The sequence below is a fragment of the Anser anser genome (genome assembly GCF_964211835.1).
Source record: "Anser anser genome assembly, chromosome: 6".
In the NCBI taxonomy this organism is placed as follows: Eukaryota; Metazoa; Chordata; class Aves; order Anseriformes; family Anatidae; genus Anser; species Anser anser.
Window position 1 is genome coordinate 16,820,435 of NC_139726.1, and position 25,914 is coordinate 16,846,348.

General features: G+C 42.6%; 1 protein-coding gene across 1 annotated transcript in view; it reads right to left on the reverse strand.

Annotated features, from left to right (window-relative positions):
* Positions 1-25,398, reverse strand: part of OSBPL11 (oxysterol binding protein like 11) — a 38,018-nt gene extending 12,620 nt beyond the window's left edge. Inside the window, exons 1-7 of the mRNA XM_083840644.1 lie at positions 24,835-25,398; positions 10,511-10,579; positions 9,805-9,980; positions 8,889-8,968; positions 7,716-7,898; positions 4,195-4,396; positions 413-558 (exon numbers count right to left, since the gene is read on the reverse strand). Coding sequence (XP_083696770.1) covers positions 413-558; positions 4,195-4,396; positions 7,716-7,898; positions 8,889-8,968; positions 9,805-9,980; positions 10,511-10,579; positions 24,835-25,235 — 1,257 coding nt within the window. The 5' untranslated portion in view covers positions 25,236-25,398. The remainder of the gene's footprint in view (positions 1-412; positions 559-4,194; positions 4,397-7,715; positions 7,899-8,888; positions 8,969-9,804; positions 9,981-10,510; positions 10,580-24,834) is intronic.
* Positions 25,399-25,914: the final 516 nt, after the last annotated feature.

A 25,914-nucleotide genomic window follows, 5' to 3' on the forward strand; every position in this document is an offset into this window, starting at 1 on the left:
ACTGGGAGATTTAATAGCTGGAGACTGGCAATTTTGTCTCATCTACTCAGGCAGCTCTTCTTGGGCTTATTTTGAGAGCATCATGAATTCCAATTAGTTTTTTTGCACTTCAATTTCCAGTTATTTTAGATCAAAATGCAAAGGAATAGTGCCTATTTCAACACCTTACATTACCATCCCAATTGGCTCCCTCTTTTTGACAGCTTGCTAGAGAAAGCAGCAAAATGTATTGAAAAAGCAAGGTATGAGACTTTTAATTTACTGCAACTGCACTCACTCGTCCTCTAAAACAGCTAATTGAAAAGCGTAAGAAGAATTGTATTTAAATCATATTCACATAATATGATCAAAACATTTACAGATATTCCTCAAAATAACTCCCCACAGAAAGAGGATTTTCACATTACCTTACCCTTGTTAGCTGGCAGGGCTCTGCAATGGACTGCTCTTCTCTGACAGATGCTGGCTTGTTTATCTCTGCTGGGAAATTCTGAGCTGCTCCATTTTTGAAGTGGTTTGACAGAGATATCTTTGGTTCCAGCCAATTGATCGTTGTTCCTGAAGCAAAAGAAAGTTTGCGCTGAAACTTGTTCATCCTCCGGAAGGTCAGTAAACAGCAGTTTTCACAGAACAGCTTTTTGAGGAAAAAGCTGAAAGCAGATAGTTCCTTTTGCAGCCAATCCCTTCAGCAGCCACTGAACAAAGGTGGTGCAATGAGACACCACCTCCAGTGATCATTAGCACAAACCCTGCGATTGGCGAGCTGTAATATGTGCAACTTGTACTGGAGGAACTAGTTGGTGTCAGGAAAGGTGTAATCAGACACTTCAGGAAGAACCCAATATCACCTGAACTCAACCCTGACAGTCTTCTTGAACTGGAAGTAAGCAGTGCACTTTTTTGTACCTTCTCAAACCCAGCTCAATTCTAGACTAAAAAAAGCTGGAGCAGGGAAAGTTTCACTGCCAATGTTTTCTCTGGAGAGGGCAGTCACCTTTTCTTGGCTGCAAAGGAGGCAGGCACACGCTGTTGAATAAATAATAGTTGCTTAAAAAAGGCTGCAGGGCTTGGAAAGCTATTACCCACTCAATGATTCCAGCATCTCTAGTTACTCCCAGCTAATTTATCACAATGGATCAAGTTCCTCATCAATAATGCAAATGTTCCATTCTGTTTTAAAGGCTAATAAGTGTACAGGTGACTCCAGTAAGGTTTGTTGAAGAAAAACACAAACTGTGACAAGCCATGTTGGTTAGGTCGCAAACACAGAAGTTATTAGGAAGCCAGAACTTGTAGCACCAATAAAGCAGCTTCCCGGGCTTAGGAACCAACACCGGGAAGGCTGCTGTCCCTTCCTATGTTATCCACAGTCCTTCATTTCCAGATCTCTGTTGCCTGCAACTAGGTCACATCCTCAACCACCACTGAGTAAAACCAGATAAACAGCAGCAGTTCCACCAGGAAAGTACTGGGACAGAAAAAGTACAGCTTTACTAATGGTACCAGAAGACTTTTCCCTCAGCAACGGAGCTTATTTCCATCAAGTCTGTTCCTACTGAATTCACTAACATAGTAAGAAATGAGAAACCCTCAGTTTAAGTTTTAGCCTGAACACAAGTTTCAAAGAAGTCAAGAAACAGATGCTCAGAATGACACTGACACCTTTTTGAAAAGGCTTTACTCATTTTAAAATCCCTTCATGAAGAACCCCTGCTCTGAACTATAACCTTCAGTGTAAGGATCTCTAAATGCATGTTCTAAACTGCATTTAATGCACACTCAGTGCCTATATATTAGCTTGAATTTAACAAGCATTCCTCCTTTTATGCTCCCTATCAGCTTCTTCTAAAACAACCTTCTTTGTCATTAAGTTCTGTTTAATTTCACTGTTGAATTCTGAGTTTTTTTTGTTTTTGTTTTTGTTTTTTAAAGTGATTTGAGATACTAATTGTGCTTCAGTGATGTGAATGGACAAGACATCGCACTAACACCTCTGCCACTGGAAGATCATATTCAAATCTGTTCTCAACTACTGCAGGTAGCACAAGCTATTCTCTTTTCTTGTGATCTCCTCATCCCCTAGAACTCTCCACCCTCTTTTTTTTTTTTAAAGCATTTCTCAGCATGTCCCCTCTGCTACAAGATGGACATTTCAAACTTTACAGCAGCCTTCTCTTTCAATATTTTCCTTTGAGTTGCAAACTGTTATTGCAATTCACCTTTATGATAAAATACTTTTTTAAAATCCAGTATGTTTTCATTATTTAACTTCTCCTAAATTCAAGTCAACTTTACCATTCTTCTTTAAGTCTGATTTTTGATACACCTTGATGCCGTTGGGCTAATACTGTTTTCGATTGCTTTTTCCTTCTAAAATTTTAGCAAACCAACAGTCTTACATAATTTCTAATCCTTGTGTTTTAAGCTTGACAAGCACTCGCCCAACACATTCCTAGCAGTCAAGTACCATTTCTATCAGACCTGGAAATAAATTTAAACTTGAAGTGGAAAAAAGTATGTTCTGTTACACAAGTTTCCTCTTCATCATCGCTCCTTGCTGCATCTCACTCACATCTAGTGCAGTGCTTTTTGATCCTAAGAAGATTAAATAGTGCATGTATATATTTTATTAGATAGCACAGTCTGTGTTCAAGATTTTTTCCTACACATTAATATAAAAGTGCCTTGAATTAATATAAAAGAGCATTTGAATTAAACCACAATTCTTTTCCTTTCTATATGAACTTCTGAGGACTCCACTTCTCAAACCAGAAAGATAAGTACCTCTTCTGAGTTTGGGGGGGAGGAAGGGGAAGGAGGAAGGGTAAATCTAAGCTAAAATGGACAACAACGGAAAAAAAAAAGAGAAAATTAAGTTGTTTTTGCAATCCCTTAAAGGGGACAAATGAATTATGGTGTATCTCTAGAAAGGTCACACCAGTGACAGAGTGGAACTCTGCATAAAAACAGCATACATGCTTTTAATGTTCTGTTTTTAACTCCAGCCTCAATTACGCATCATTTTAAACTCCAGCATCAATTACGCTGGTCCTCCCCTCTCCATCCATCTCTACAATTTAGCTATAACTTTAGTTTTAACTATTTAACAAACAATATAAATTCTTTATTTCACGTTAAAAGCTCAATTAATTACACCTTTGAACTAATACGCATTGGCAAAGCAAGTACTACAAATATGATAAGAATATGGGAAAGGTAAGAGATAAGTTATGAGTGTACTTTTTGGCATACTTATCATGTCTGACATATCTGTTGTATAATACAAGCATGAGTATCCACAAAGCTTCTTGTTTACAAAAAGGCACTGAGTAAGCTCTTGTAAATTCTTCGCATCTTACTGCAATTTTTCAAATAAAAAAAGACACGCTCAGTTCTGTACGCTGCACACAAATTTGGTGGAACAATTCTAGTAAGCACCTGCTTGCTCCAATTGACTGTGCAGGCATAGCAACATATTAGGCTTTGTGTTTTGTTTTGGATATTTGTTTGTTGTGGCGTGTTCTTTTTGTAGGTGGTGGGTGGGTTTTTTTGTTTTAACCTTTAGCCAATTTGCATTTGCCTGCAAGGCTGTCCTCGCCTCAGAAAGGAATTCAATATTTATTTTAGTTCATGCTTTAGACTAGTATGTTAAGCCAAAATATGAATATTGATACATAAACAGTATTAGTAATATCCCATGCAAATTCAGAGCTTTGTTTTTGAATGCTTAACTAGAAATAAAAGCTACACTCATGTAAATGCTTACAATAGGCATTAAGTATGTAAAAGAAGTCAGAAAAGCATGAGATTCAGCAGAGCTCTGCTGGACAACACATATCCTTAGAATATGCGACCCCATAAAGTTTCGCCTCCACTATTACCGTTCCTGAGCTGCCAGTTATATCCCAAAGGCAGCCACCTTCTCGTTGTGCCTTACGTACTTTTTTCTGTTGTGAGATGACCCACAACAATTAGAAATAAAGAAATCCAGAGAAAAAAAGGAAAATATTTACAGGAGTTCTAAACAATACCAGTAAGTGAAACACTACAAAAGCTCAGAAGGAAAGAGGCAGCCAGCAGTTTTCTCTGCCCATAGGAAACTGGATTTAGTGGAACAAGCATTTTTCACAACTGAAGAAGGAAAGGCTTCTTATCTGTGATAGAGTCCAGCTCTCTGGGAGCATCTATACCCACCTGCTGGTAAGGATCCCTTTTGTTGTGAAGCATGTTGTAACTGGAGAATATGGAAGCAGTCATTTAAGCAGTTCATGGTTGCCATGGAAGTTGCTTTGAGCATTAGTAGGTCTTGATCCAAGGACGTGAGGTGACCGGAGACAGGAAGGCATTCTATGCTCCTGATCAAGTCTCTCTGCTGGCCCTCAGCCTGAGACATCATCTACCAAACAAAGCAGGTATTTTTCAGAAGGTGCTGGAAGTGTGCTGCATGATGTGCCAGACACACACACAGAGAACCCCAAATGATAAAAGTTTTACAATGATAAAACTAACAGGTAATAGGTGTGTATAAATTTAACCACACTTTTTTTTCTTCGTGCAGCCACTAAAACATCATTAAATACATGACAAAATAACCACTAAAATACATGGCACCTTATTAATGAACAGAAGAGTATCACAGTTACTTCAGCAATAAGTGAAGAGGAATTGGAACACAGTACTTGCTGCAGTAAATAGCAAACGCTTTCAGGCTTGGCTGGCTGGTAGGGAGACAAAAAAAAAACTTCACACACCCCATGTGAAAATTAAGCTCTGTGATTTGCACAGCCTGCAAGAGAATCTTAGATCATTTCCATGCGTACCCAGATCTTTTCATTCCCTACAAGAATGGATCCAGCCTTCTAAAGAAAAAGAGCTCTACCACTCAGTTCAGTTCAAACTACACAGGATTCTCATTTATCATCAGCACTGCCATTATGCCTATAGGATCACTATCTCACTGTTTACTTTGCAGAGGGAGTAAGAAGAGTGGCAGAATTTTCACCTTAATTACACGCTGAAATTACAGCTCTCCTGTTGTCATTTTTGCCCTTGTTCTCCCCCAAGACCCTTTCCTGCTCCCTCTGGAACATCACAGAACTTGCAACAGCCCATTTGTCTGCAAGAAGTAGAGCTGAAATGCACACCAGCTATCAAGCATTAGTCTTCAGAAAAAAAAAAAAATTGAATTCCTCTTTGAGCTTACAGAAGCAGAAGATTGCCTGACTTTGAATCATGGGGATGAAAGCAGACTCCTCTACCTGCTAGTCACTTTTCTGAGGAGGAACAACAAACAGCATTAATGCAACTGGATACCGTTAACCCTTTGATCACTATACATTCTGGCAGGTAAGTTAAACAAAAACAGATTGATTAAGCAGAGCAGAAGGATTTCTTAAAAGAATCCAAGATGCATTCATGCATTTCACTGCTATGGTACTATTTAGGTTTTTAATTTAGCAATTCTGGCAGTATTTTACTATTTTTGCTGTACCATTGCCTACAATCTCCTCCAGGAACTGCTTTTATGCTTTTAAGGTTTTACACTACTCAAGCAATAGGTATTCATCCAACTTCACAGTACGTGGTATTTGGAAAATTTAAGGGCTTGGCTACAGAGCACGCTACGGTGTGAATTTGCATATAACTTGGCTCTTTGGAAGTAGAGTTCACTGTGCACAGTCAGACTGAGCCTGTCCCAAGTATGGCAGTCCAGAAAGCTAGCAAAACGGTGATGTTTTGCACAGACAAGGCTATGTAACTAGCAGAATACTTGCCTCGTCTTTTTCCAGTCATAAATGCAATTCAAGTCTTTGTGTTTTTTTTTCTAATGTTTTTTTAAAACTTCTTCTGGGTTAAGAAAAGGACACAAAATTGATTGACAAACAACCACAACCCTTTTGGTGACCTTTGCTCTTAAGTAATTCACCACGCAGTAGCACCCAAGTGCCTCATTCCAGGATCAGGTCACACAACAGGACAACCCATGCCATATTCAGCACTGACGTCCAAACAGACATCTCCCCTTTCACACAGCATACTTTGAACAATCCTAAATTCTTCTGCTTATTCAATCAGATTTGCATAAAAAAGAAATGGTGCTGGGGGTGGGAGAGAGAAGCACTGCTGTCGAAAACTGGATGTCAGAAGTATGCAAGCTATAGCTCTCATTTTGCAAACACATGCACCTGTATTTACTGCAAGTCAGCACAAAGATCCTCTTAGAACTCCTGTTTTGCAAGGCATTCTTTTCAAGTCAGCAGCATGACGTACTCAGTCAAGAACAAGGGGAAGGAGAAGGGAAAGGGAGTGACAGGAGAACCAGCTACAGTGCAACTCATGGGCAAATTAAAGAATCGCCCCGCAGCAGATAATTTTAAAGAGAAGGGTTCTTCCCATAGCTTCTCAAACTGAATTTGCAGTGTTCATGCTGTATTATGCTCAAGTGTAACAGGCACGCACCTGCCTTTTGTAATTTCAAGTATTTTAACAGTATCTAAAAAAAAATTGTGGGTGTTGTATCCAAGCATTTTATCTTCAAAATGGTGAGCAAACTGACTGACATTTACAAGGGATACCATTACTGAGTGTTGTCTGTACAGGTCAGAAATTAAAACTGATACATAATCATACCGTGTCACTAAACTAAGTAACAACAACAAAAAGTTTTCTGCACTCTTTGCAATGTTAAGAAAAATCATTCCACTTCACTCTGAGAAAACCTCCACAGTGAGAATCCCAATTACAGGACACAAGGCACTGCTTCAGTGCTCCAACTCACACACTCTCCTCTTTCCTCCCTCAAATTTAGAAAGCTGTATTGCCATCTGAAAAGTGAAAAACGTATTTCTGAAGCAAGTCCTCACCTTTCTAATTATCCATGCTTGCTAGACCCTTCTTCGCTAAATTAAAAAGCCTGCCATTTGAGACTTTTTGTTTTACCAAGAAACGTATCATGCCACGCTAATTACACTGCTAACAATAAAATACGCATTAATAGCAAAATTTCTACAAAATCACACAGGTTCACAATTCAGCAACTAACTGTTTTAGAAGGAGCTTTATATTTGTACACTGTCAATACTCATGAGTTACATCAACCAACAGTCAGTCCATTCTGTCAGACAAGATGGACAGGTAATAATCTCCATTCCAGGAGGAATGGTAATAATCTGGTAATAATCCCCAAGAGACACTGCATCTGAATGTGCAGCGGGGAAAAAAAATATACTTCTAAATTGCTCGTTTTCTTTTGTTCTTTTTTTCAATCACATCAATCCCTGGGCACATGAATTAGTATACCAGATAGTAGTATTAGTATTCTTAAGCATCAGTCATGACCAATTTCTCTTTAGCCATACAAAGTACAAGAACAGCATAGCCAATTCTTCTGTAACTCAACAAAGGAAGAGCACAGTAAGTGACATAACAGTTAAACCCTCATTATCTACACTCCTAGGACTTGCAAAGATCAGAATACACAAGTCCATTTTGAGCACAAGGATACTATTGCAGAGCATGAAAGTCACAGAGTATACAACACATACCACTACAACAAGCCAGGGCAAGTTAGTTAACCTCACACGGCTACGCAATAGTAGTTTGGGACATGCAACTGACAACATATATTTAGGATTGTGGAGAAGCCTGCTATTCTTAGTTGGACATATAAGATGACAGTTCCTTCAGAAGACTATTAGGTAATTTAGAAGACAAACCTCTCGAACATCTACAAGGTGATCTGGCTGCAGAATAGGAACTCTTTTTCCAGTTGACAATCTGTGATGCCCAACGCTGAAAAAAGAAACTGCATTTTGACTGGGTCTTCTTTGCACACCAGGAGAGCTGCCACTTCCTTGAGATGCAAGAGAGAAGCTGCGAGATTTCAGAGGAGGGTTGTTCTAGTGAATAAATAAACATATTAAGAAAGAGTTACTTCCTAATAATCAGCAAATATTCTAATTTGAGCCATACAGCAGAACATTTAATTCTAAACTTGTATAGAGCAAGGACAGATGACAAAGTCATAGCAATGTACTGGCAGCAATCTCTAAATAGAGTATTTTGTACCATCTGTTGACAGTTGCCCTGTTTTACAGTCTAATTATAAACAACCAGTGAAATGAGATAGATCAATACTTTTCACTTCTGACTGGAAAATTAGCCCTTGATCTGCAATAGTTCTAGAAACTGACTGCTAATGGATTCTGCAAGGATAGAGTTCACATTTAAGAGAATGGAATTTCATTCACAACTATTACTTGAAGTAAACATTAACTCAGGATCAATCTCTTGTAGCTTGCTCTATCTGAAAAGCAAGATTTTATACAGCTACAATATAGGTTTTGTGGTTACCAAGAGTTTCTACAAAATGCATTACGTTCTCAAGCACCACATGGTGAGCAAGCGTAAGCAACACTCAGATACATTCTCAAACTTGAGAATTCATCCTAAATGCATTTGTGAGCTGTTGAGTGGTTCAAAAAAAAAAAGTTTAAGTAAAACTCCCAAAGTGGAAGGGCTTCAGTAAGACTAAAGACCTGTCTCCTGTTACATTCAGATAAATAAATAAAATGCAGAACTGTTGGAAAGTACTAGACTAGTACTCTGACCTTCACGCTCCACTTCCTGTTCAAACACTAGCTGACCAGTACCTGGCCAGGGAGGGCTAGTCAGCTCTTCAGAGCAAAGTGACTTCACTTTGTCTCATTCCTAAAGCATACTTCTATTACAAGTTAGCTATTACTCAGAGGAATTTTTCTTGTCATGAGTTTCAAGCACAACCACACACCCTTTTTCTAGTATTTGTCTTAGATCACAGTTGCATTTGCAACTACCTCTACCACCACGCTAAATTATTTTTGCCCAAGAAAATATCAGCCGTACAATACCTTTCCAATAGCTTCTGTGTGATGCTGCGTGCATATTTGTAGCCTGCTAACCCAGTGTTGCCGTTCTTTAGCATCAGTAGCTGAAAAAAAACAAACCAAAAGAAATACATACATGAAGACACTTAAAAGTATGTGCAAAAAAGACTGCTTGATACTTTGAAATAGACACAGGACATTAACAGTACAAAACTTTTTTTGTTCTAAAACTTGCTCAGCTGATCTGTAATTAGCAATAACATTAAATTAAGTTCAACAGAAGTAGCAAGTACTTTTTTTTTTTTAATTTCGTAACACAGAAAGAACTCTAACACAGAAATAACTTCTGTATATAAAACTAAAATAACTTCATCAATTACTCCCTACACACATTTTAATTTAACAACGTACCATATTTTCCTGGAAGCAGAATAAGGTGCCCTGAATTTTAAAAAAGTCAGCATATCTTCAAAGAAAGAAGTACTAAAATATATCAGCCCAGATTTCAATAGCCTACAAAATCAGAGAATGGGCTTCTCTAACTGCCACAAGAAAGCTAACACACAGAACATCAGGAATAACATAATCCTTTACAAGTGTCAACATAGTAATGTTACCTACAATGAATTAGAAAGCTCTGCATCAATACAGTTTAAAGGACACTATACATGAAGGTTAAACCCCCCACCCTACACATCTTAAGTTCATGGTCTTCTGTACATCATCAAGCCCAAAGAGTATGGAACCATCTGTACAGAAGGATAGCTCTTAACTAACTGAAGAGCAGGCTGAAAGTTTCACACGCAACACTCATTACAGCAGTCAGTCAAACAAATTCTTTTGCTTTTAGACACGCAGCCAAGCCCAGAGCAGCAGCCACAGGTGAGAGCCAGGAGTGCCTCTAGCGGAAGAGTCCCCTGGCCAAGAACAGAGGTCCTACCTCTTAGTTTATACTGCTCCCCACTGGCAGCATTGACTGTAAAGGTGTGAGAGTCTTCATCACTGGGCGAAATTACAGCTCCTGCTAGCTGCAAGGTACCCCTGGGCTTCAGATGCCTCGACTGCTCGTTCACAAAGTACTCCAGTAGGCCAGCATCATTGTTTAAAACAAAAAATCTGCAACGGTGATAAAGCAAACACACAAAACAAAGTCAGCATTTTCCTCTTCTTTTAAGAAGGGTAGGTGAGAGCAAAGATGTGAGAAGTCAAGACTTGCATTATAAGTTCACAGAGATTGGACTGAGCCTTAAAGACTTGTGTCAGTACAACCCCAAACACGTGAAATATTTTCCCAAGATGACTGCAGACAAATTAAGTTTGTACCAAATTTTTCTCAAAGATTGGGATTTCTATAGAACAAGAGAACAATTGTGCTCACAGAAGAATGCTACTGCAAGATTTTGAGAATTAAAAGAACGTTTTCTTAATCATTTTTTAACTTCTTAATCATACTTTAATACAAATATTATTCATCTACATGACAGCTCAACCTATATAGAGAAAAGGACAAGACATTTTCATCAAGTTTGCCTAATAACACTGAAATTTCCCATTTTCTACTTAAAAAGACTGAAATACGCTCATTTAGGTGCTGCCAAGAGTCTACATTACTAAAAACCACCAGGAAAAAAAAAACCACAACTTACCGATATTGCCAACCAGTGACGAGATTGGTGTATTTCATTAAGTAGCCATAAATATTTTCCATGTGATCACTATAACAAAAAGAAAAGCAATCAGATAATATCAAGTAGTAAAGCTTCAGTTTCTAAGCATCATTATCTATTCCCTGAAAATTAATTTTCACCTTCATTTTTTAGAGTGGCACTATCTTTTAAAAAAACTACCAATACTTAACAGATTTTTCAGTCTCATTTCTGAGATTATTTCATAAGACAGTTTAAATGGACTTACTGAACTCCAAACAATTTTCAGGCATAATTAGTTTCACCAACACTTGAGATTCATTCAACAGTCATTCTAGCCTAGTTTCAGGTAAATATATTTAGCATGCATACTTTTGTTTTGTGTTCCCCCACCTAAGTAAGCTTTGTAAACAAAATTAACTTTCGTTAGCTTATTAAGAGAACCTCGATCATGGTCACTAGCCAAAACCTGCCCCTGGGTACTCCTACGGATGGTTCTGTTCATCTTTAATTTCCAGAATCCTTCCTGATTGTGCAGGTGCTGTGCAGAAGACAACATGCATGTACAGGCCATATCAAGATATTCTGAAATATAAAACAAGCCTGAAATGTCTCCTTCTCTGGCCTGGCAGGAATATCCTGTTGTTTCGAAGTCTGAACTTGCAACATCCACCAAAACTAAGAACCCACAAGGCGCACTTCGTGTGGAGACTTAACATCGCTACAGACAAAATACATTGGCGCTTCTGAAAATCCGTTGTCCAAAGAAAGGTTTACAAGTCTTACAGCAACAAACTAATCTCCTTAAAACCACAGCTTAAAACTCAACTTTATACAGCACACTCCCGTAACTCTAGAAATGCCACTGCAATGCCCCTGACTGGTGCAGCAGAGTACAGTCCTATTGCGAAACGCGCACTCTGAGACACAATTCAGGTCCAACATGAGAATTAAGTTCCTATTTTATCCCAACAAAGAACTGAAACAACAACCCAAACATCAGACGCTAACCATTTGCTTTTTAAAAGAATCTAACATTTAAGCTATCTTACTAGATTTTAAATTTTCTGTAGCTCACAGAATGTTGAAGATTAAGGGAAAATTATTGAGTCGATTGGAGCAGCAGCCTGTGTCAGTCATTAAGCGGTCAAAGTGCCCCCTTATCATAAGGGGTGGAAAGGTGGGGACACACGGGCCTGCTAGAGCCAAGGGAACACCTTCATTCATGGATTTGGGTCCCAATATAGTTGCACTAAGTATCAGTGTACATGTTACAGAACAGCTGAAGCTGCTGTCCATGCTTCATTTCTAAACACAGTCAGTATCACCAGATTACATTTACTGAATTGTCAGGTATCTAACATGTTACGCTAAGTTTCATCCGAAAGGAAGCTGTTTAGGACACCACTACTGAAAACAACCTCATAGTAAGTCACTGCCATATGAGGAAGCCCCTGCATACAGTAACATTATCCGAAGAGATGCAATGCACGTTTTTGAAGAAAAACCAAGTAGCTGATTTTTCACGTTACATTTAAAAACAGAAAAACACATACACTAGCTGTCAGTATGACAGTACTACCCTGCAATGGAAAGCAGCCGGTGGGACTAGCTAGGAATTTAATTAGGAATAGCTCATTAAGTGGTACTATGCAGACAAAAACAAAACCCAGGAGAGCAGAGAGTATTTGGGCTATCATACATCTTAAACTCATAAAAACGCTAAGGAGACATGACCAAACACGTCCTCATTAGCTGTTATGGCATACAAGGGAAGCACAGTTTAGACTTATTCACCATCACAATTAGGCCGAGAACTGTGAGATTGCAGTCATAAAAGTGCATGAACTTGTCTTTAATGTTCTGAAAATTGTCCCTAGTCACAGCTAATTGATTTCCATTTTGCCTAGCAAATCCACACTTCACCCTTGCTTTTCAACCACAGCCTGCAGAGCTCAGGGAAGAGCTGCTGCCCTGTCCCGCTGAGGGCCTGCCCCAACCAGGGGCGCGCTCCACAGAAGGGAACAAAATGAGAGAAGTGGCTTCAGACTGAAACGAATACAGCAGGACCGTGTGTATGGCCTCGGAAGTTCATTCACTGGACAACAGTGGAAAGTTTAAAGTGTCTTTAATTAAAATTATTACACAGCTTTGAGTGGGAATGATGAGACAACCGATCCGTCCGTCTGTAGGAAACACCACCTGCAGCACTGCCAGAGCGGTACCGCCATGTCGCCTCAGCACCTGACTAACCTCCCCTTCACCTGCGTCTCTCCCCACAGGGAGGAGCCCTCCAGCCAGTCCCACGGCTAAACAGGACACAGCAGCTCCTCCAGGAATACTAGCCTCCTCTTCGCCAACTCCCTCTGGCCTGGGTAGTGCCACGACTGATGGCTTGGCTGAAGAAAATGGACAACAGCCCCTCAGAGAAGCCCGAGGAAGTGCCCAAAGAGAGCCAGTGCCCATCTTCAAGGTGACAGCAAGTACACGCATGTAACGCAGCCTTAACTTTGACCCCACGTCTCAGGCATGAACTGTAACTCAATGCAAAGCTGATTTTGTCAGACTAGGCAATATTGGTCACATTGTTTTCTACCTTGACTGTGTCCCTCAACAGAACTGTGAAAGCCATCGAGACTATATTGAGGTTTCACCCCACCAAAGGCTGAGCGAACTTTTAGCAACCATGCGTGCCACAGATTAACCTGCCCAAAGGGTATGAGAAGCTCGGCTGGTATTTAAAACATTTCCTTGACAGTGTAAGAGCCTGGAAGCAAACAAACAAGTAGAAGAGCAAGAACATAGCCCTCACAGGCATCAATCACACTCTCCCAGCACAAATTCACACACCGTGTGCCTCAGAGTTTTCAACACTTGAAGGAAGGTTTATTTTTAAATAAGTAATATTTTTATACACTAAAAAAAAAGTTTAAACTCAGACTGCAAATCATAATTCACAAAAGATAGATTTTGTTACTATCTTGTAATTGTCCACCCCTCTTACAGGAACAGAGCTAACCTCCTGATCTTCTTTTGTGTAAACACGAGTACTTTCCTGGGAATACAGCAAAACATGCTCAACATTATTAATAAACAACAAGGCCACAGAATTGTAACCAGAGCATTCCCTTCAATCATTTTAAGGTAAGTGCCTCCAGAGCAAGAGTTAAAATTAAATGTTGTAACATCAGCTAAAGCAGTGTCATAAGGCAGCTAAGACCCTGTTTAAAAAAAAAAAAAGTAATATTACACAAGAATAGAATAAACAGGGCTCTTCAGGGAGCTACAGAAAGCTTCTGAGATGGCAGATTTTGAGAGCAAGTGGTTTGGGTGCTGGCTCTGCTCAGATAACCACAGCACCAGCAGTGGTAAAATGAGTAACATCCTTAGAGCCCTTGCCAGCATTTATTCCTAGGAAACAATAGTGAAATTTGTTTTAAAGTTGTCTGCAGAACTTCAGAAGCCCCTATCATACCCCACTTTGGGGTTTCTGACTTTTAGAAAACAGGTTGCAGAAGTGACCAAAACCACTAAGCAACTTCGCACAACACTCACAGCAAGGCCCGGCTGCACTGGGATCTTTCTCCCTTTTAGCAAAACCTGCTGCTAGCTACACGCATACATGTGTACCTACGGGTAGCATATCTTTTAATAGCCAACTTGCTGCTGCTGCTACTCAAAATGCTCACAGCAGTTTCAGATTGTCAAAGGAACAGGAACAGTTCAGCCACAATGAGTCAACAACTTACATAGAAGTTTGTGTCCTTGTTTGAAAAGATGACAAAAAATGAGTGCAAGTGTTGCACCAGTTTATGTTAAGCATGTTTAAAAAAAACGGACAGTTCCTGAATTACTTTAAGTAATGACTCCTTGCAAATCATAATCCAAGAAAAAGCTATGCAGGCACTTGTGGTACAGCACCCAAACCTCAGCCCAGCACATCTACCCCTCAATGTTTGTGTTTTTTTTTTTTCCCCTGAAGGCTGAGCACTATTGAACTTTGCTGCCCACCTATCTCACTTTTTCAGCCCACTCGACAATATTTACAAACTAAAATTGTCTCTGTAAGCAAGTGATTAAAGTTTATGAGAAATTACAAAATGGTTCGTATTCTTCTCAGAGGACAACCCCGCCCCATCTCCAGTGATGTCTTCCACAAGCCATATTTTTAGATACCCAAGCACCACTCAAAGACGAGAGGAATAAAACATTCACCAAGGATTACCGTTAGTTTATTTATCCTTTCTCCCCTTACTTGTCCTTTTCTGCTATGCCCCTTAAGCTGCAGCAGCTGTCGGTGCCTTGCAGCCTGGTTTCCTCCTCGGGGGAGGAAGGAGAGCGGGTGATGGCAGGGCCAAATTCCTCCTGTATCCTGTTTACATGCAGCACCCAAGTCTTGAACACAGATGCTGAGGCACAGCAGCTCCACGATGACGTCTTGCAGGAGCTCCAGCCAAGCCAACTTGCACCTGACGGGCACAGGGCCAACATCTTCTCCAAGGGGAAGGCTCTGCGCAGGCACCTCCCCACCTCTTCTTCTCACCCCTCACAAGCAGGGTGCTGCCAACAGCAGCACGAAAATTCACCTATCCACCAGGACAGGGCTCGCAGCACACTTCAAGGCTGTCCCTCGGCCAATTTTAATTTTGATGGGGCCCGGGCAGCACCATGGGGGACACTCAAAGCGGCCAGGCCTCTGCAGGCCCCTCAGCTGCTTGAGGAGCACAGCAGCAGCCAAAGGCTTCCCCGCGGATTTCCGTAAGCTTCAAGCAGCTGCTGGCTGCATGTGGATCTGAAGAAAGCACGGTCATAACAATGCAAACCAATGAATGGCTTTGACTACACAGTTTGAAAAAACAGCAGGAACCTTTTTTTACTGAACTTGGTCTGTAATACCTTGCTTATTCCTCATATACCACTGCAAAGTGCTTGTCTACAATGTATTAGTTCCCCTTTTCGTTAAAAGGGGGCGGGGAGGAGGAAGAGAAGATAAAGGGGAAAAAAAGTTATGTCAGCGTGGAAACTTTGCACATTATCTTCTGTGACTGCAAAGATCCCTGGGTCCCAAGAAGCTGCCAGCACGCTCAGCACACCCCAACTCCACGGCTCTCTGGGGCAAAAGCAGATTTGCCGGCACACCCAGCAAGGCAAGGCAGGAACCTTCATCCAGCTTGCAGCAACACATTAGCTCCGCTTTTCCAAATGATTTTGGAAGAAATAAAAAGCTAACCTGCCCATGCAACTCACCAACAATATCATGCAGTCAACTGTAGAGCAGCCGCAAGAGCTCCTGTTTGTCAGCTCATCTGTTTCCATTGTGTTCGACTGCGAGTTTAGAAACCAACAAACAAGTGCAAAGAGGAAAGGTCCAACAACATGACAACAACACTGACAGTAAACCCTGTGAACTGAATGACTGGCTGCAAGCATGAAAACATGCTAGCAACACACATCTGTATTAAATATAAGAACTTCTCCGCATATTCCTGTAAACTGTTAGGAGCGCGCACACGAACTGGAAGAGAAGCACAGATCTGCCATGAAGGACACAAAATGAGCCCAAGCCCTGCAAGCCCAAGTTATCGACAAGGCAGTTGCATTTACACCTAAATTTTCTACCGGCACTAAGTTCTCCAGGGGAACATGACAAATCCAGCTTACAACATTTTCTGCTGTTGTTGTGTTGTTTTTTTAAGGCCATACTAATTAAACTTGCAGTTCTCTTTTCTGCGTTAAAGGCCACAGATCAATTATACACAAATGAAACAATACTGTAACGCTTTTGTAGGGTAGCAATGGGAAAAAGAAAAGGAGAGAGACCATTTAATGAATAAGAATCAAAATACTGCTCTCACTGGACTACTGTAAAGCTGGTAATATTTAACTACTTTATCATTTAAAGAGCTCTTTAGCTCTCGTCTGCCTGTAAAAAAAAACTGCAGTGAGTTTCAGCTAAGCAATTTCTCTTGCATGTATGTAAAGAGCTCAAGTCAGCATGAACTCTACCCACACACAATTTATTTGTGGGTTTGCATCAGCATAATACAATTCAAGCTGGACTTGAGAGTCAGCAGCCAGCCCTGCAGATTATTCTGCAAGGATAACCAGTACTCAAGCTATTGCTGAACAAGTAACTGTAGATTTAACTCACAGCAACATCTTAGAGGTGGAAGGTACAAAAACCAGGCAGCTCAAGAGGTATGAACTCTCCACCTTATGTCCCTGGAGCACAACTATTGCTTCCTGTAACTAACAGCATTTATGTTACCAGTTTATGGCTGCACACCACAATGCACAACTTCACGTATTATTGTTAGCAGAAACCAAAACTCTCCCTTCAAGTCTAGTTTCATAAAGCTCAAGCAGCAGACCAGTTAAAGCTGCTCTGCTCAGCAAATAGCAGCAACGTAACATAACGCAACGTAAGCTGGGCAAACACACTGATGGATGAGCACCTCTGAAGTTCTGCGATATCTGCTGTCTACAGCACTTCAGAAAGTGGCAGACCCTGGTAAGTACTAGTCACAGACACTGGTGTTAAAACCTCTGCATCAGGTAGTTACTCTAAGCACACTCCAGCATGTTTTAGCTCATCAACTGCTATGCATATTTCTCCCTCGGGCATTTTGGTCTGCTTCTAACCTAGGAGCTCATAAACATAGGTACATACACTGATTACCTACCCAGACAAAAAGTAGAGACATTTATTATTTTTGAACAATCTTTGAGACACTCCAGGTTAAACACAGGATAAAAATTACTATTTCCAAGCAAGCACAAATATATCCATCCTTGGATATGCTCAAAACTTAACTGGAGAAGGCCCTGAATGACCTGTTGTAACTGTGAAGCTGGCCCTGCTCTGCGCATGAGGCTGGAGTAGAGATATCCCAACCCAAACTATCCTATAGCTTTTAGATACACAGAAATTAACCCAAAATATTCCTACATTAAACTTGAGGCATGAGGTACTCAGCAGGTTTAAGCGCTAATTAAGAAAGCATCTGTGTTAGTTTAACCATTCATGGTTATCACAACAAACAAAAATAGCAGGACTACTTTCTCGTTCAGTGCTTTAAGTGGACAGTGATCCCCAGACAAGAAATTACTCAAAACCGTTCCTGTTCATCATACAGTGAACATCAGGCATTATTCATTTGATATTCATGCTCCAACAAAAAGCTTTCCTATGATTTTCTTCTCCTAGCTCGTTAGCGATGTTTATGAAGGAGTGATGCACCAAACAATAAAGAAAGAGGATACTGTCATCCCATTTTACTGACAGGGAACTGATGTACAGTGAATTTTCAGCCTTCCTAGCTTTGAGCTCGCTGTGGCCCAATTTTTTTTCCCTACCATATCTTTGCAGTTGATATTTTCAAATCACAGCTTCTGGTGATTTCAGCTGCAGCTGTGACCCTGCAACAGTTCTGCAAAATCAGAGCCAACTGTTCCAAACTAGGCCTCTGAGAAAGAGGAACATACAATTAGTGATTACAGAGGAAAAACAGCTTAAACAACGTGACTGTTAGCACAGAGGAGGTCAGAGCCAGGGTGAGAAACGAGCACATTAACACAGCATCCTGCAGCTCTATCCAGAAGACTTTTGGCTTTCTGTTGCAGACCACTCGCTCCTTGCTCCTCCACTGCAAATGAAGTCAACTTCGGCAAACTGAGCTCTGTTGGAAATTAACATCAGTGGCTAAACACTAATCACATTTTAAACGATTTTCAGACTCAAAAACTTTGAAATTTACATGTGAAAGACAGAAAGGCACATCCACTGCAAAAAGCCTTCCCCATGACACTGATGTTCCTGCTCCAAAGCAGAGAGGCATCCCAGGTTGTCAAACATGAGGTTGTCAGCTTAACACGCAAAATAACAGCACTTCTCCAACCCCATTTCAGCCTGTTGCATTTCATCGTTAGATGTGCAGTACAGAAAACATGAAACCATACAAGCTTTGCAAGCACCCTAAAATGAAAGTTGTCAGACAGCGCTATCAGCAAGCAGTGATCCCCTACAATAAAAACTCATCAGCACCAGCTGATGATGGGCATGTGTGTCAAGGCAACATCCTTAAGTAAACAGGGGTCCATGCACAGGTGCTGTGATTTTCATGGTACTGTGAGTACAGCACAAGAACCAGCCTAGGACAGCCTACCAGCAGCAGCAGGCACTTTCTGCCTGTACATTAAGCCATGTGATTAGGTCACACGCAGTTTGTTTTTCATCTTCTCTCTAGGGAGAGTGTGTGTGTGGCAGAGGAGGATATTAATATTGTAGGCGATTTTAATTAACATGCTGCTACACGATTACATTAGAAAAGACAAGTTGAAAAAGTACCCTTTGCGCTTCCAGGACTGGCACTTGTAATGGCCATTAGCTCCTGGAGAGATCTGTTCCAGGAAAAAGCACCAATTATTTGACGGTTAAAAGCTATTTAAAGTTTCTGCTTTTTCTGTTCAGCTTAATTTTTAACTCTGAATGAATATCCCAGTATTAAGAAAAGTATCCCACATGTCAGAACCAACTCCCACGTTTGTTGCTCCTGCCCCAGCAGCTTTTACAGCCTGCTCTGGGAAGCAGGAGAGGGATATGGCTCTTGAGAGCTCTCACAGAGCAGCCACAGGGCTGGAGACACAAACTCCGAGCTCACCGCCCCAGTTCGGGTCCCTGCTAGAACACCAGCCATCACCACGGTCTATTTAAGTTGCCCAAACCTGTTTCCCCAACTGTACCCACTTATTACACACTCACACACACACTTCTTTCAATTCACAACGAATCTGAGCTGTCATCTGCTCCATCTCTGTTCTTCCAGTTTGTGAGCGCCAACGGCTCACCTGCCTTTTGAGAAGTGCTTGGGGCTTCAGCAAGGACAAAAATAAACGCGATAAATAATGATCTTAACGTTTTAATAACAAAGAACAGATCATGGGGTTGATATAAGCAGCTGAGCATTTTAAACATGGCCTTCTTGTGTGTTGTGAAGAGGCAACTACGTTGAGCGCAGCGTTTCTCAGTCGGTGCTATGAACACGGTATACTCATTAAGCAAGGACTCAAACGAGGATAAATAAATGCAGGCACAGGGCTTTTCAGCCACTTCCCACCACCACGGTAAATGAACGTGACAGCCATCTGCGCCTGACTTCTGGCACCAGAACGGAGGGCAGCACGCACGACCACCGGTGCTGTGAGATCCCCAGCAGCCAGGGCCTTCCACCGCCAGACGGCTTGGGTGCCATCACAGGCCTTCAGAAACAGGCTGAGGTCACCGTGACGCAAGCATGACATCAGAGCCACCATGCAATGGGCAAACCCCCCACAGAACCGTAATAAGTCATAAATAGAAGCGGTGGGTGCTGCCGCGATGTCACAGAGCCGGGCGGCAGCGGGAACCTGAGGAAACGCCGCACGAGCTGAGGAACCTGAGGTAACGCCATGTTAAGGCCTGGAGGGGGCTTGGGGACACCCAGTACCAAAACCCCACGTGTGACCACAAATAATCAGCTCCAGACAGCACAGGGAGAAACCCCAGGACATGGGAGACAGAGAATAAAAATGCTTGCACTCCTGGTACTTCCTTACTGGGAGCTGTCCCAGTGTGACGTTTGCGTAACATCTCTTTTTTTATACTTTCCAAGTGGTAGGGACTTAAATTCCAGCCTGTTCTCAGGAGTCCAAAGTTAATTAGGCCAGCTAATACACCGTATGGCAGCCTAAGCAAGAATTAGATGCTTACATTAATGCTATAATGAGAAACGCCGGTTTAGAGACAGGAGTGAAGGATCAGCAAGGGAGAGGTTCGCTGTAGGAAGCGTTGTTAAACATTACGTTGCCATTACCCAGTTTATCTGCTTCTGCCAAGCTGGTTTCAGCTTTAAAGGGCGAAACACATGAAATTTATCCTCCAAGATTAAGCATTCTTGGAATGCGAACAGAAAAACACAGAAACTAGAAAAACTCCACATATTTTCCTCACAACTAAGACCGACATTAACTCCACCCTCAATAAAAAGGGCTCTTATCAACATCTGCTCAAGAAGATGGTATCAGTTTCAAGACACTTCCCTTTGTTAGAGGTAATTAATTCACTTCACAAGACAGCATGAACAAAAATAATAGTAATTAAGCACTTCCACAGTCTAGCTCAGTCTCACACACTTTGCTTCCACTTGTCCGAAGTGCAGCAGATTGTTAGTCACCCCAAGTTAACTGAGATCAAACTCACAAGTGCAACAACCACCTCATTTAAAACACTATTCCCATGGTATTATTTTATGGAGAAGGGTCCACGATCATCTTGAAATATAGAATTAAAATGTACCCATGTGTTTCAGCTGCCTGTTCTTCTGTTGCACTACTGCATGCTCATCTGCTCAAATAGAAGACTGACGTAAGGTCAGTAACTCTCTACGTTTTTTGGTTGGTTGTTTTTGGGGGGAGCGCTTGTTGTTGGTTTGGGGTTTTTTTTGTGTGTGCACGTTTATGAAGAGCAGTCAGTGTCAATTGCAAAACAAAGCCCTTAAAAGACAACTGTCACCCAGCGTTAAATTTCTTAGCTTTTTGAATTTGACTTTTAAAAGAGTTATGATGCTATAATGCTGCTTTTTTTGCCAAAGCCCTCTCTCTGCTGTTTGTTTGCATTGCTGTTTACTCACTCTCAGCCTCTTTTACTCATGCCCAAAGGCCCATGGAGTAGTATAACAAGAGAAACCATCTTAAGCTGATAACTAATAGCACGCAGAACGCATCCAGCATGAGGAACTCTCTTACCTGTCATTGTCATCCCTAGAGGGAAAAGTCTAGGAAACTGACTCTCTGCCTTAGAAACTACTTCCACTGAAATGTTCTTATATACTAATTCACAACCCTGCAGCATTTAGTAAACTTTCAAGAACAGATAAAGTTGACTTGCTTCCTTGAAAAACAGCAAAAGACATCTGACCTGTAACACTTCATAAATATCTGTGGCAACATCCATAGTGAACAGATGCTTAAGCCGTTTAAGAAATAGGGAACAACGACAGTTACCAAAAAGAAGACATGAGGAACTAAAAAGCAAACAGGTTTTGAAATATAACTTGTAATCTTAAAATCAGTTATCACTAGGAAATTTATGAGCATGTACGTATATTTCTACCAGCATGGGAAGAAGTGCTGTGAGCCCTTTTAATAGAAACTGAATTGATTTATGCATTTGAGAACAGAACCATGAAGAAAAATGTGAGAGGACAGCACATTAGCACATCTCCAATGGGGAAAGACAATCTCATTTCTCTAGTCAACTGCAGTGCCTTGAACTTTTAGCTTCGTAGATAAACGAGAACCAGTTATTGCAAGTCATTTCTCTCAAAATTATCTGAAATTCCCTCAAGGCAGGCTGAGAGGATTTGTTATATTTCCTTGGCAAGTACTCTGACCAGCTTTCTATTTAGCTCACAGATACAGATTCTGCTTGTGAAATTTTTATGTTATTTGAATGACTATGATTCACACATCATACAAGTACCTACCAAAGCTGTCCCCTTTCTCTCACTGCTTTGAAGCTACTCTGTTCACTCAATCTAGAGCAATGCAAAAATTAATGAAGATGGACAAGATTAAAAGTAGAATTGCTGAATGCAAATGGGAAATGCCACTTCCTAAATTGATAACTGCTGAAAATAAAGAAGCAGTTTTAAAACAAAAAGTTATAATTTTAAATTACTTTACCAAGTAAACTTCAATAATTGAAGCTATTCAGTAGTCTCATCTCACGTTAACTGTTTTTCTAACTGGAAATAGGGATAAAGAGTTGAGCATGCAGCACAGCCTCTCAGACTCTTTCTTATCTACTTCACTGCAACTAAACGTTCACACCGTTACTGGTATCAGTCAAGAAAAGGCAGCTTAGCATTGGCTGCTCTCAGACACACTCTGAGACTTATCACACATCCATAAGTAAGCAAGATAATTTCCTGTGAGATGTCTAGAAGTGCAGTTTCTCCAGACTCCCATACTCAACTTCTGCTAGGTCAAAAAATAAAAATAAAAAAGTACCTTCCTTTACTCTGAAGAAACTGAGCCGTACAAGCTGCAGAAGGCACCACTGTATGGGCTGCCCAAACTCATCACACACAGGCTCTGAGTAGCACATGTCTGCAAAGAGATTTATCTATACTTCTACATAACCTGAAGCATTCAGCTGCCTCTGGTGGTTTCTCCTCCACTGAAAAACATTAGGCCTAACCCTTTACTACAGCTCTTTAAAAACCTCCCTACTATTTCCCTCCAAAAAATATAAAGTTAGACTTCCTGCTCCATTTTTTAATATTCTCTGGACATGCACCGTACACCAAGGAAGCATGACTTTCCAACCCTCTGAGCCATTATTTCAGGTTCCAGCAGTGCTGAAGATTTCCGTCCCCTTCCCCCACACACACCATCGTAACTCCCCATTCATAGCAGTAGGGTGTGAAGTACTGGTCCCATTTGTCTTACAACCACACTCCAACTGTTTTGGAAAGGACACTTCACCAAATACAGAGTTACACTTCTGCACCAGATACAGTCTGTGCTGACACAGTACTTCAGGACCTTACTTCTGCTACAGTGCATGACCATGCACTGCCTACATCCTGTGCCAGGAAAGTTAAAATGGGAGAACTTCCACCACCAGAAATCTGTTTCTAAACCCAGTATTTTAGGTACTGACCCATTTATTACTAGAGAGGCCTTCCTTTACTCAACAAAATTCCATAATAAAAGCAATCCACTGAGCAAAAACTAAACTGCAGCATCCCGACAGGAAACCATCCTAGGGAGGCAGGGGGAAAAGGTGATGTTTTGTCCCTAATTAAATATAAAAAGTCAAACAGAGCTGTAAATAGATTTCCAACAGAGCAGAGACTAACAGCAAGGTACCTCCGTGTCCACCATAACACAATTAATATATTAAACTTGTCCCAAAGACCTGCAAAATAAAAAGTTTCCACTAGAGCATCAGAGCAATTTAAGCCACACACTGGTAGTCGCAAGGCGTAACATGGGCAATTCCTGCTGGCTGCAGTGAGCCCGGCAAGGCGCAAAGCAGGTGGGCTCAGCAGGTCAGCACAACCTCTGCCCTACAAGCCACAACACCGAGCAAGAGCAACAGAACAGCCGGGCGGGTAATCTCAAAAAGGGGACTTTCAAAAGGGAGTTACTTACGATCTAGATGCTCAGAGATACCTGCGCCGCTCGCTCCCTGTTAAAATCATTAGGCATGAAGCACCCTTGCAAGCTGGGCCTAGGCGTTTGTTTCTCTAAGGCAAGCGGGTGACCCCCTTCCGTCCTGTGCAGAAGCACAAGGCGCCCCTTCTCCTGCCCCCAGGAGCAGGACACAGGACACAGCAGAGTGTCCACTGACTGCTCTGGAGGGTCTCCATTAGCAGGAGAAACGGGCAAACTTCACACAGCTGCACTGTTTTCAACGGCAACACAGCCCAACTCCAGTCAAGGATGAAAGTCCTAAAGCAGTCACAAGTCCCTCAAACCTTAGATGCCCTCGATCTGGATGGGAGCAGAGACTCCTTGAACCAGAAGACACGTTAGGAAAAAAAAAAAAAAAAACACATGAAAACCCCAAAATCCCCTTAACACACAGGGGGATCGCTTGTTCAGAGGAAGCATTTTAATTTGAATCTATTTCTAATGAACCCTCTGTGGTCAGCTTTCCCCACGCTTCCCTCGCCCTACCTGACTAACCAGGCTGGCGGTGAGCGGCCACCCCCAAAACACGCCAGGCAAAGCCGTGCCACTTGGCGAGTTTCTGGCAGGAACCGAAACACACTGCTTCAATGAAAATACCGAGGTTACAGCCTCAAAGAAGGCAGGCCAAGCTAGAGCTTAGCACAAAGTTGGTGGTTTTTTTTTTTTGGAAATGCCGAAGAGAGGAAGGAAGGTCTCCAACAACTTTGAATGGGTTTCCATAGTCTAACAGGGGGGAAAAAGAAGGAGCAGCAGCAAGCAGGGCGCGTCCCCAGCAGCGCCCACACCGTGAGCATGTGGCTCTGCTCACCCCCGACCACATGAGAGCCGCCTCAAAGCGAAGGCGCACGCCGCCACCGGAGCCGCGAGGCAATCTAACAAAAAATAGTAATAATAATACAAATTAAAAACTAAAACAAGAGTCGGCTTGCAGCTGGCTGCCGCCTCCCCGGGCGCTGCCCGAGCTATCCCGGCGGAGGGCACCGCCAGCCCGGCACCAGCCCCGGGCTCCGCGGGCTCCGCGGGCTCCCGCAGGCAGCGGCGGCTCCCGCAGCCGCCTCCCGCCGCGCCGTCCCCGCCGTGCCCACCTGTAGTGCCAGCCCTTGGCGCCGCGGCCCCCGCCGCTCTTGCCGCCGCCGCCGCTCTGCCCCGCCGCCGCCGGCGGCTCCGCCTTGCCCTCGCCCTCCGGCCCCTTCATGGCGGCCGCGGGGTCGGCGCACTGCATGGCGCCGCGCCTCCCGCCCCTCCTCAAGGCGCGCCGGGGCCCGGCCGCGCCAGCCCCATGCGGGCTGAGATGGCGGCGGTTGCCCGCGACCCCCGCGCCCCGCCTGGCCCGGCTCCCCGCACGGCCGGGGAAGGCCGGACGGCTCCGCTCCGCCCCGCACCGCCCCGCTCCGCCCGGCCGCCCCTTCCGCCTCAGCGCCGCCGCCATCTTTGGTGCGGGCAGCGCCCGGCGGAGGCGGCGGTCGCCATCTCCCCGCTCCGTCATGGGCAGTCTGGGACCCCCTGGGAGACCTCTCGTCTCTCAGGAGAGTGCGAGCACACCTGTGCAAAAATAAATGAGTTTAAACAAACATCAGAGTACGCCCGCCCGCCCCAAGGGACGCGGGAGAGAGGAGTCCAAGCTTTGTCGTGTGAGGGTTGTTATGGGCAGCACCGTGGAATACAGCCCCCGGTGCCTTGCTCTTTCAGGTGGGTTATCTAGGAGGAAGGCAGCCTTCCTCTGTGTGAGTACACTGTCACCGCAAAGAGAAGACGGGGAATCACTCCCCTTCCAACTGGGCAAAGCCAACCTATTTGGTAGTTACGGTCATTACTTACACAAAGAGTTTAGGGCTGTTTAAGATACCTCGGTTTAAAGGACGTTTCTGTGGTAGCTTGCCAGACAAGTTTCTGTCAAAGACCCGGTGAGCTGCAGGCTTGCATAAAACGCCTCTCGGGTACCAGGATTTTTTTTCAGGAAAAGGTTTTCTGCCCGTGGGAGCGGTTCTCCTGGCCGGCTGATGCCCTCTAGTGAAAGATTTAGGCAGTCTTCATGGAAGAATATTTCATTTCAAATCAAACGCCAGACTTGATGCCAAGCTTGATATCAAATATTCAAAGAAACCCACATCTGTCCTCCAGTTCAACTTCTGCAGAGATCCATAAAACAGGGCCAAATTTAGAAG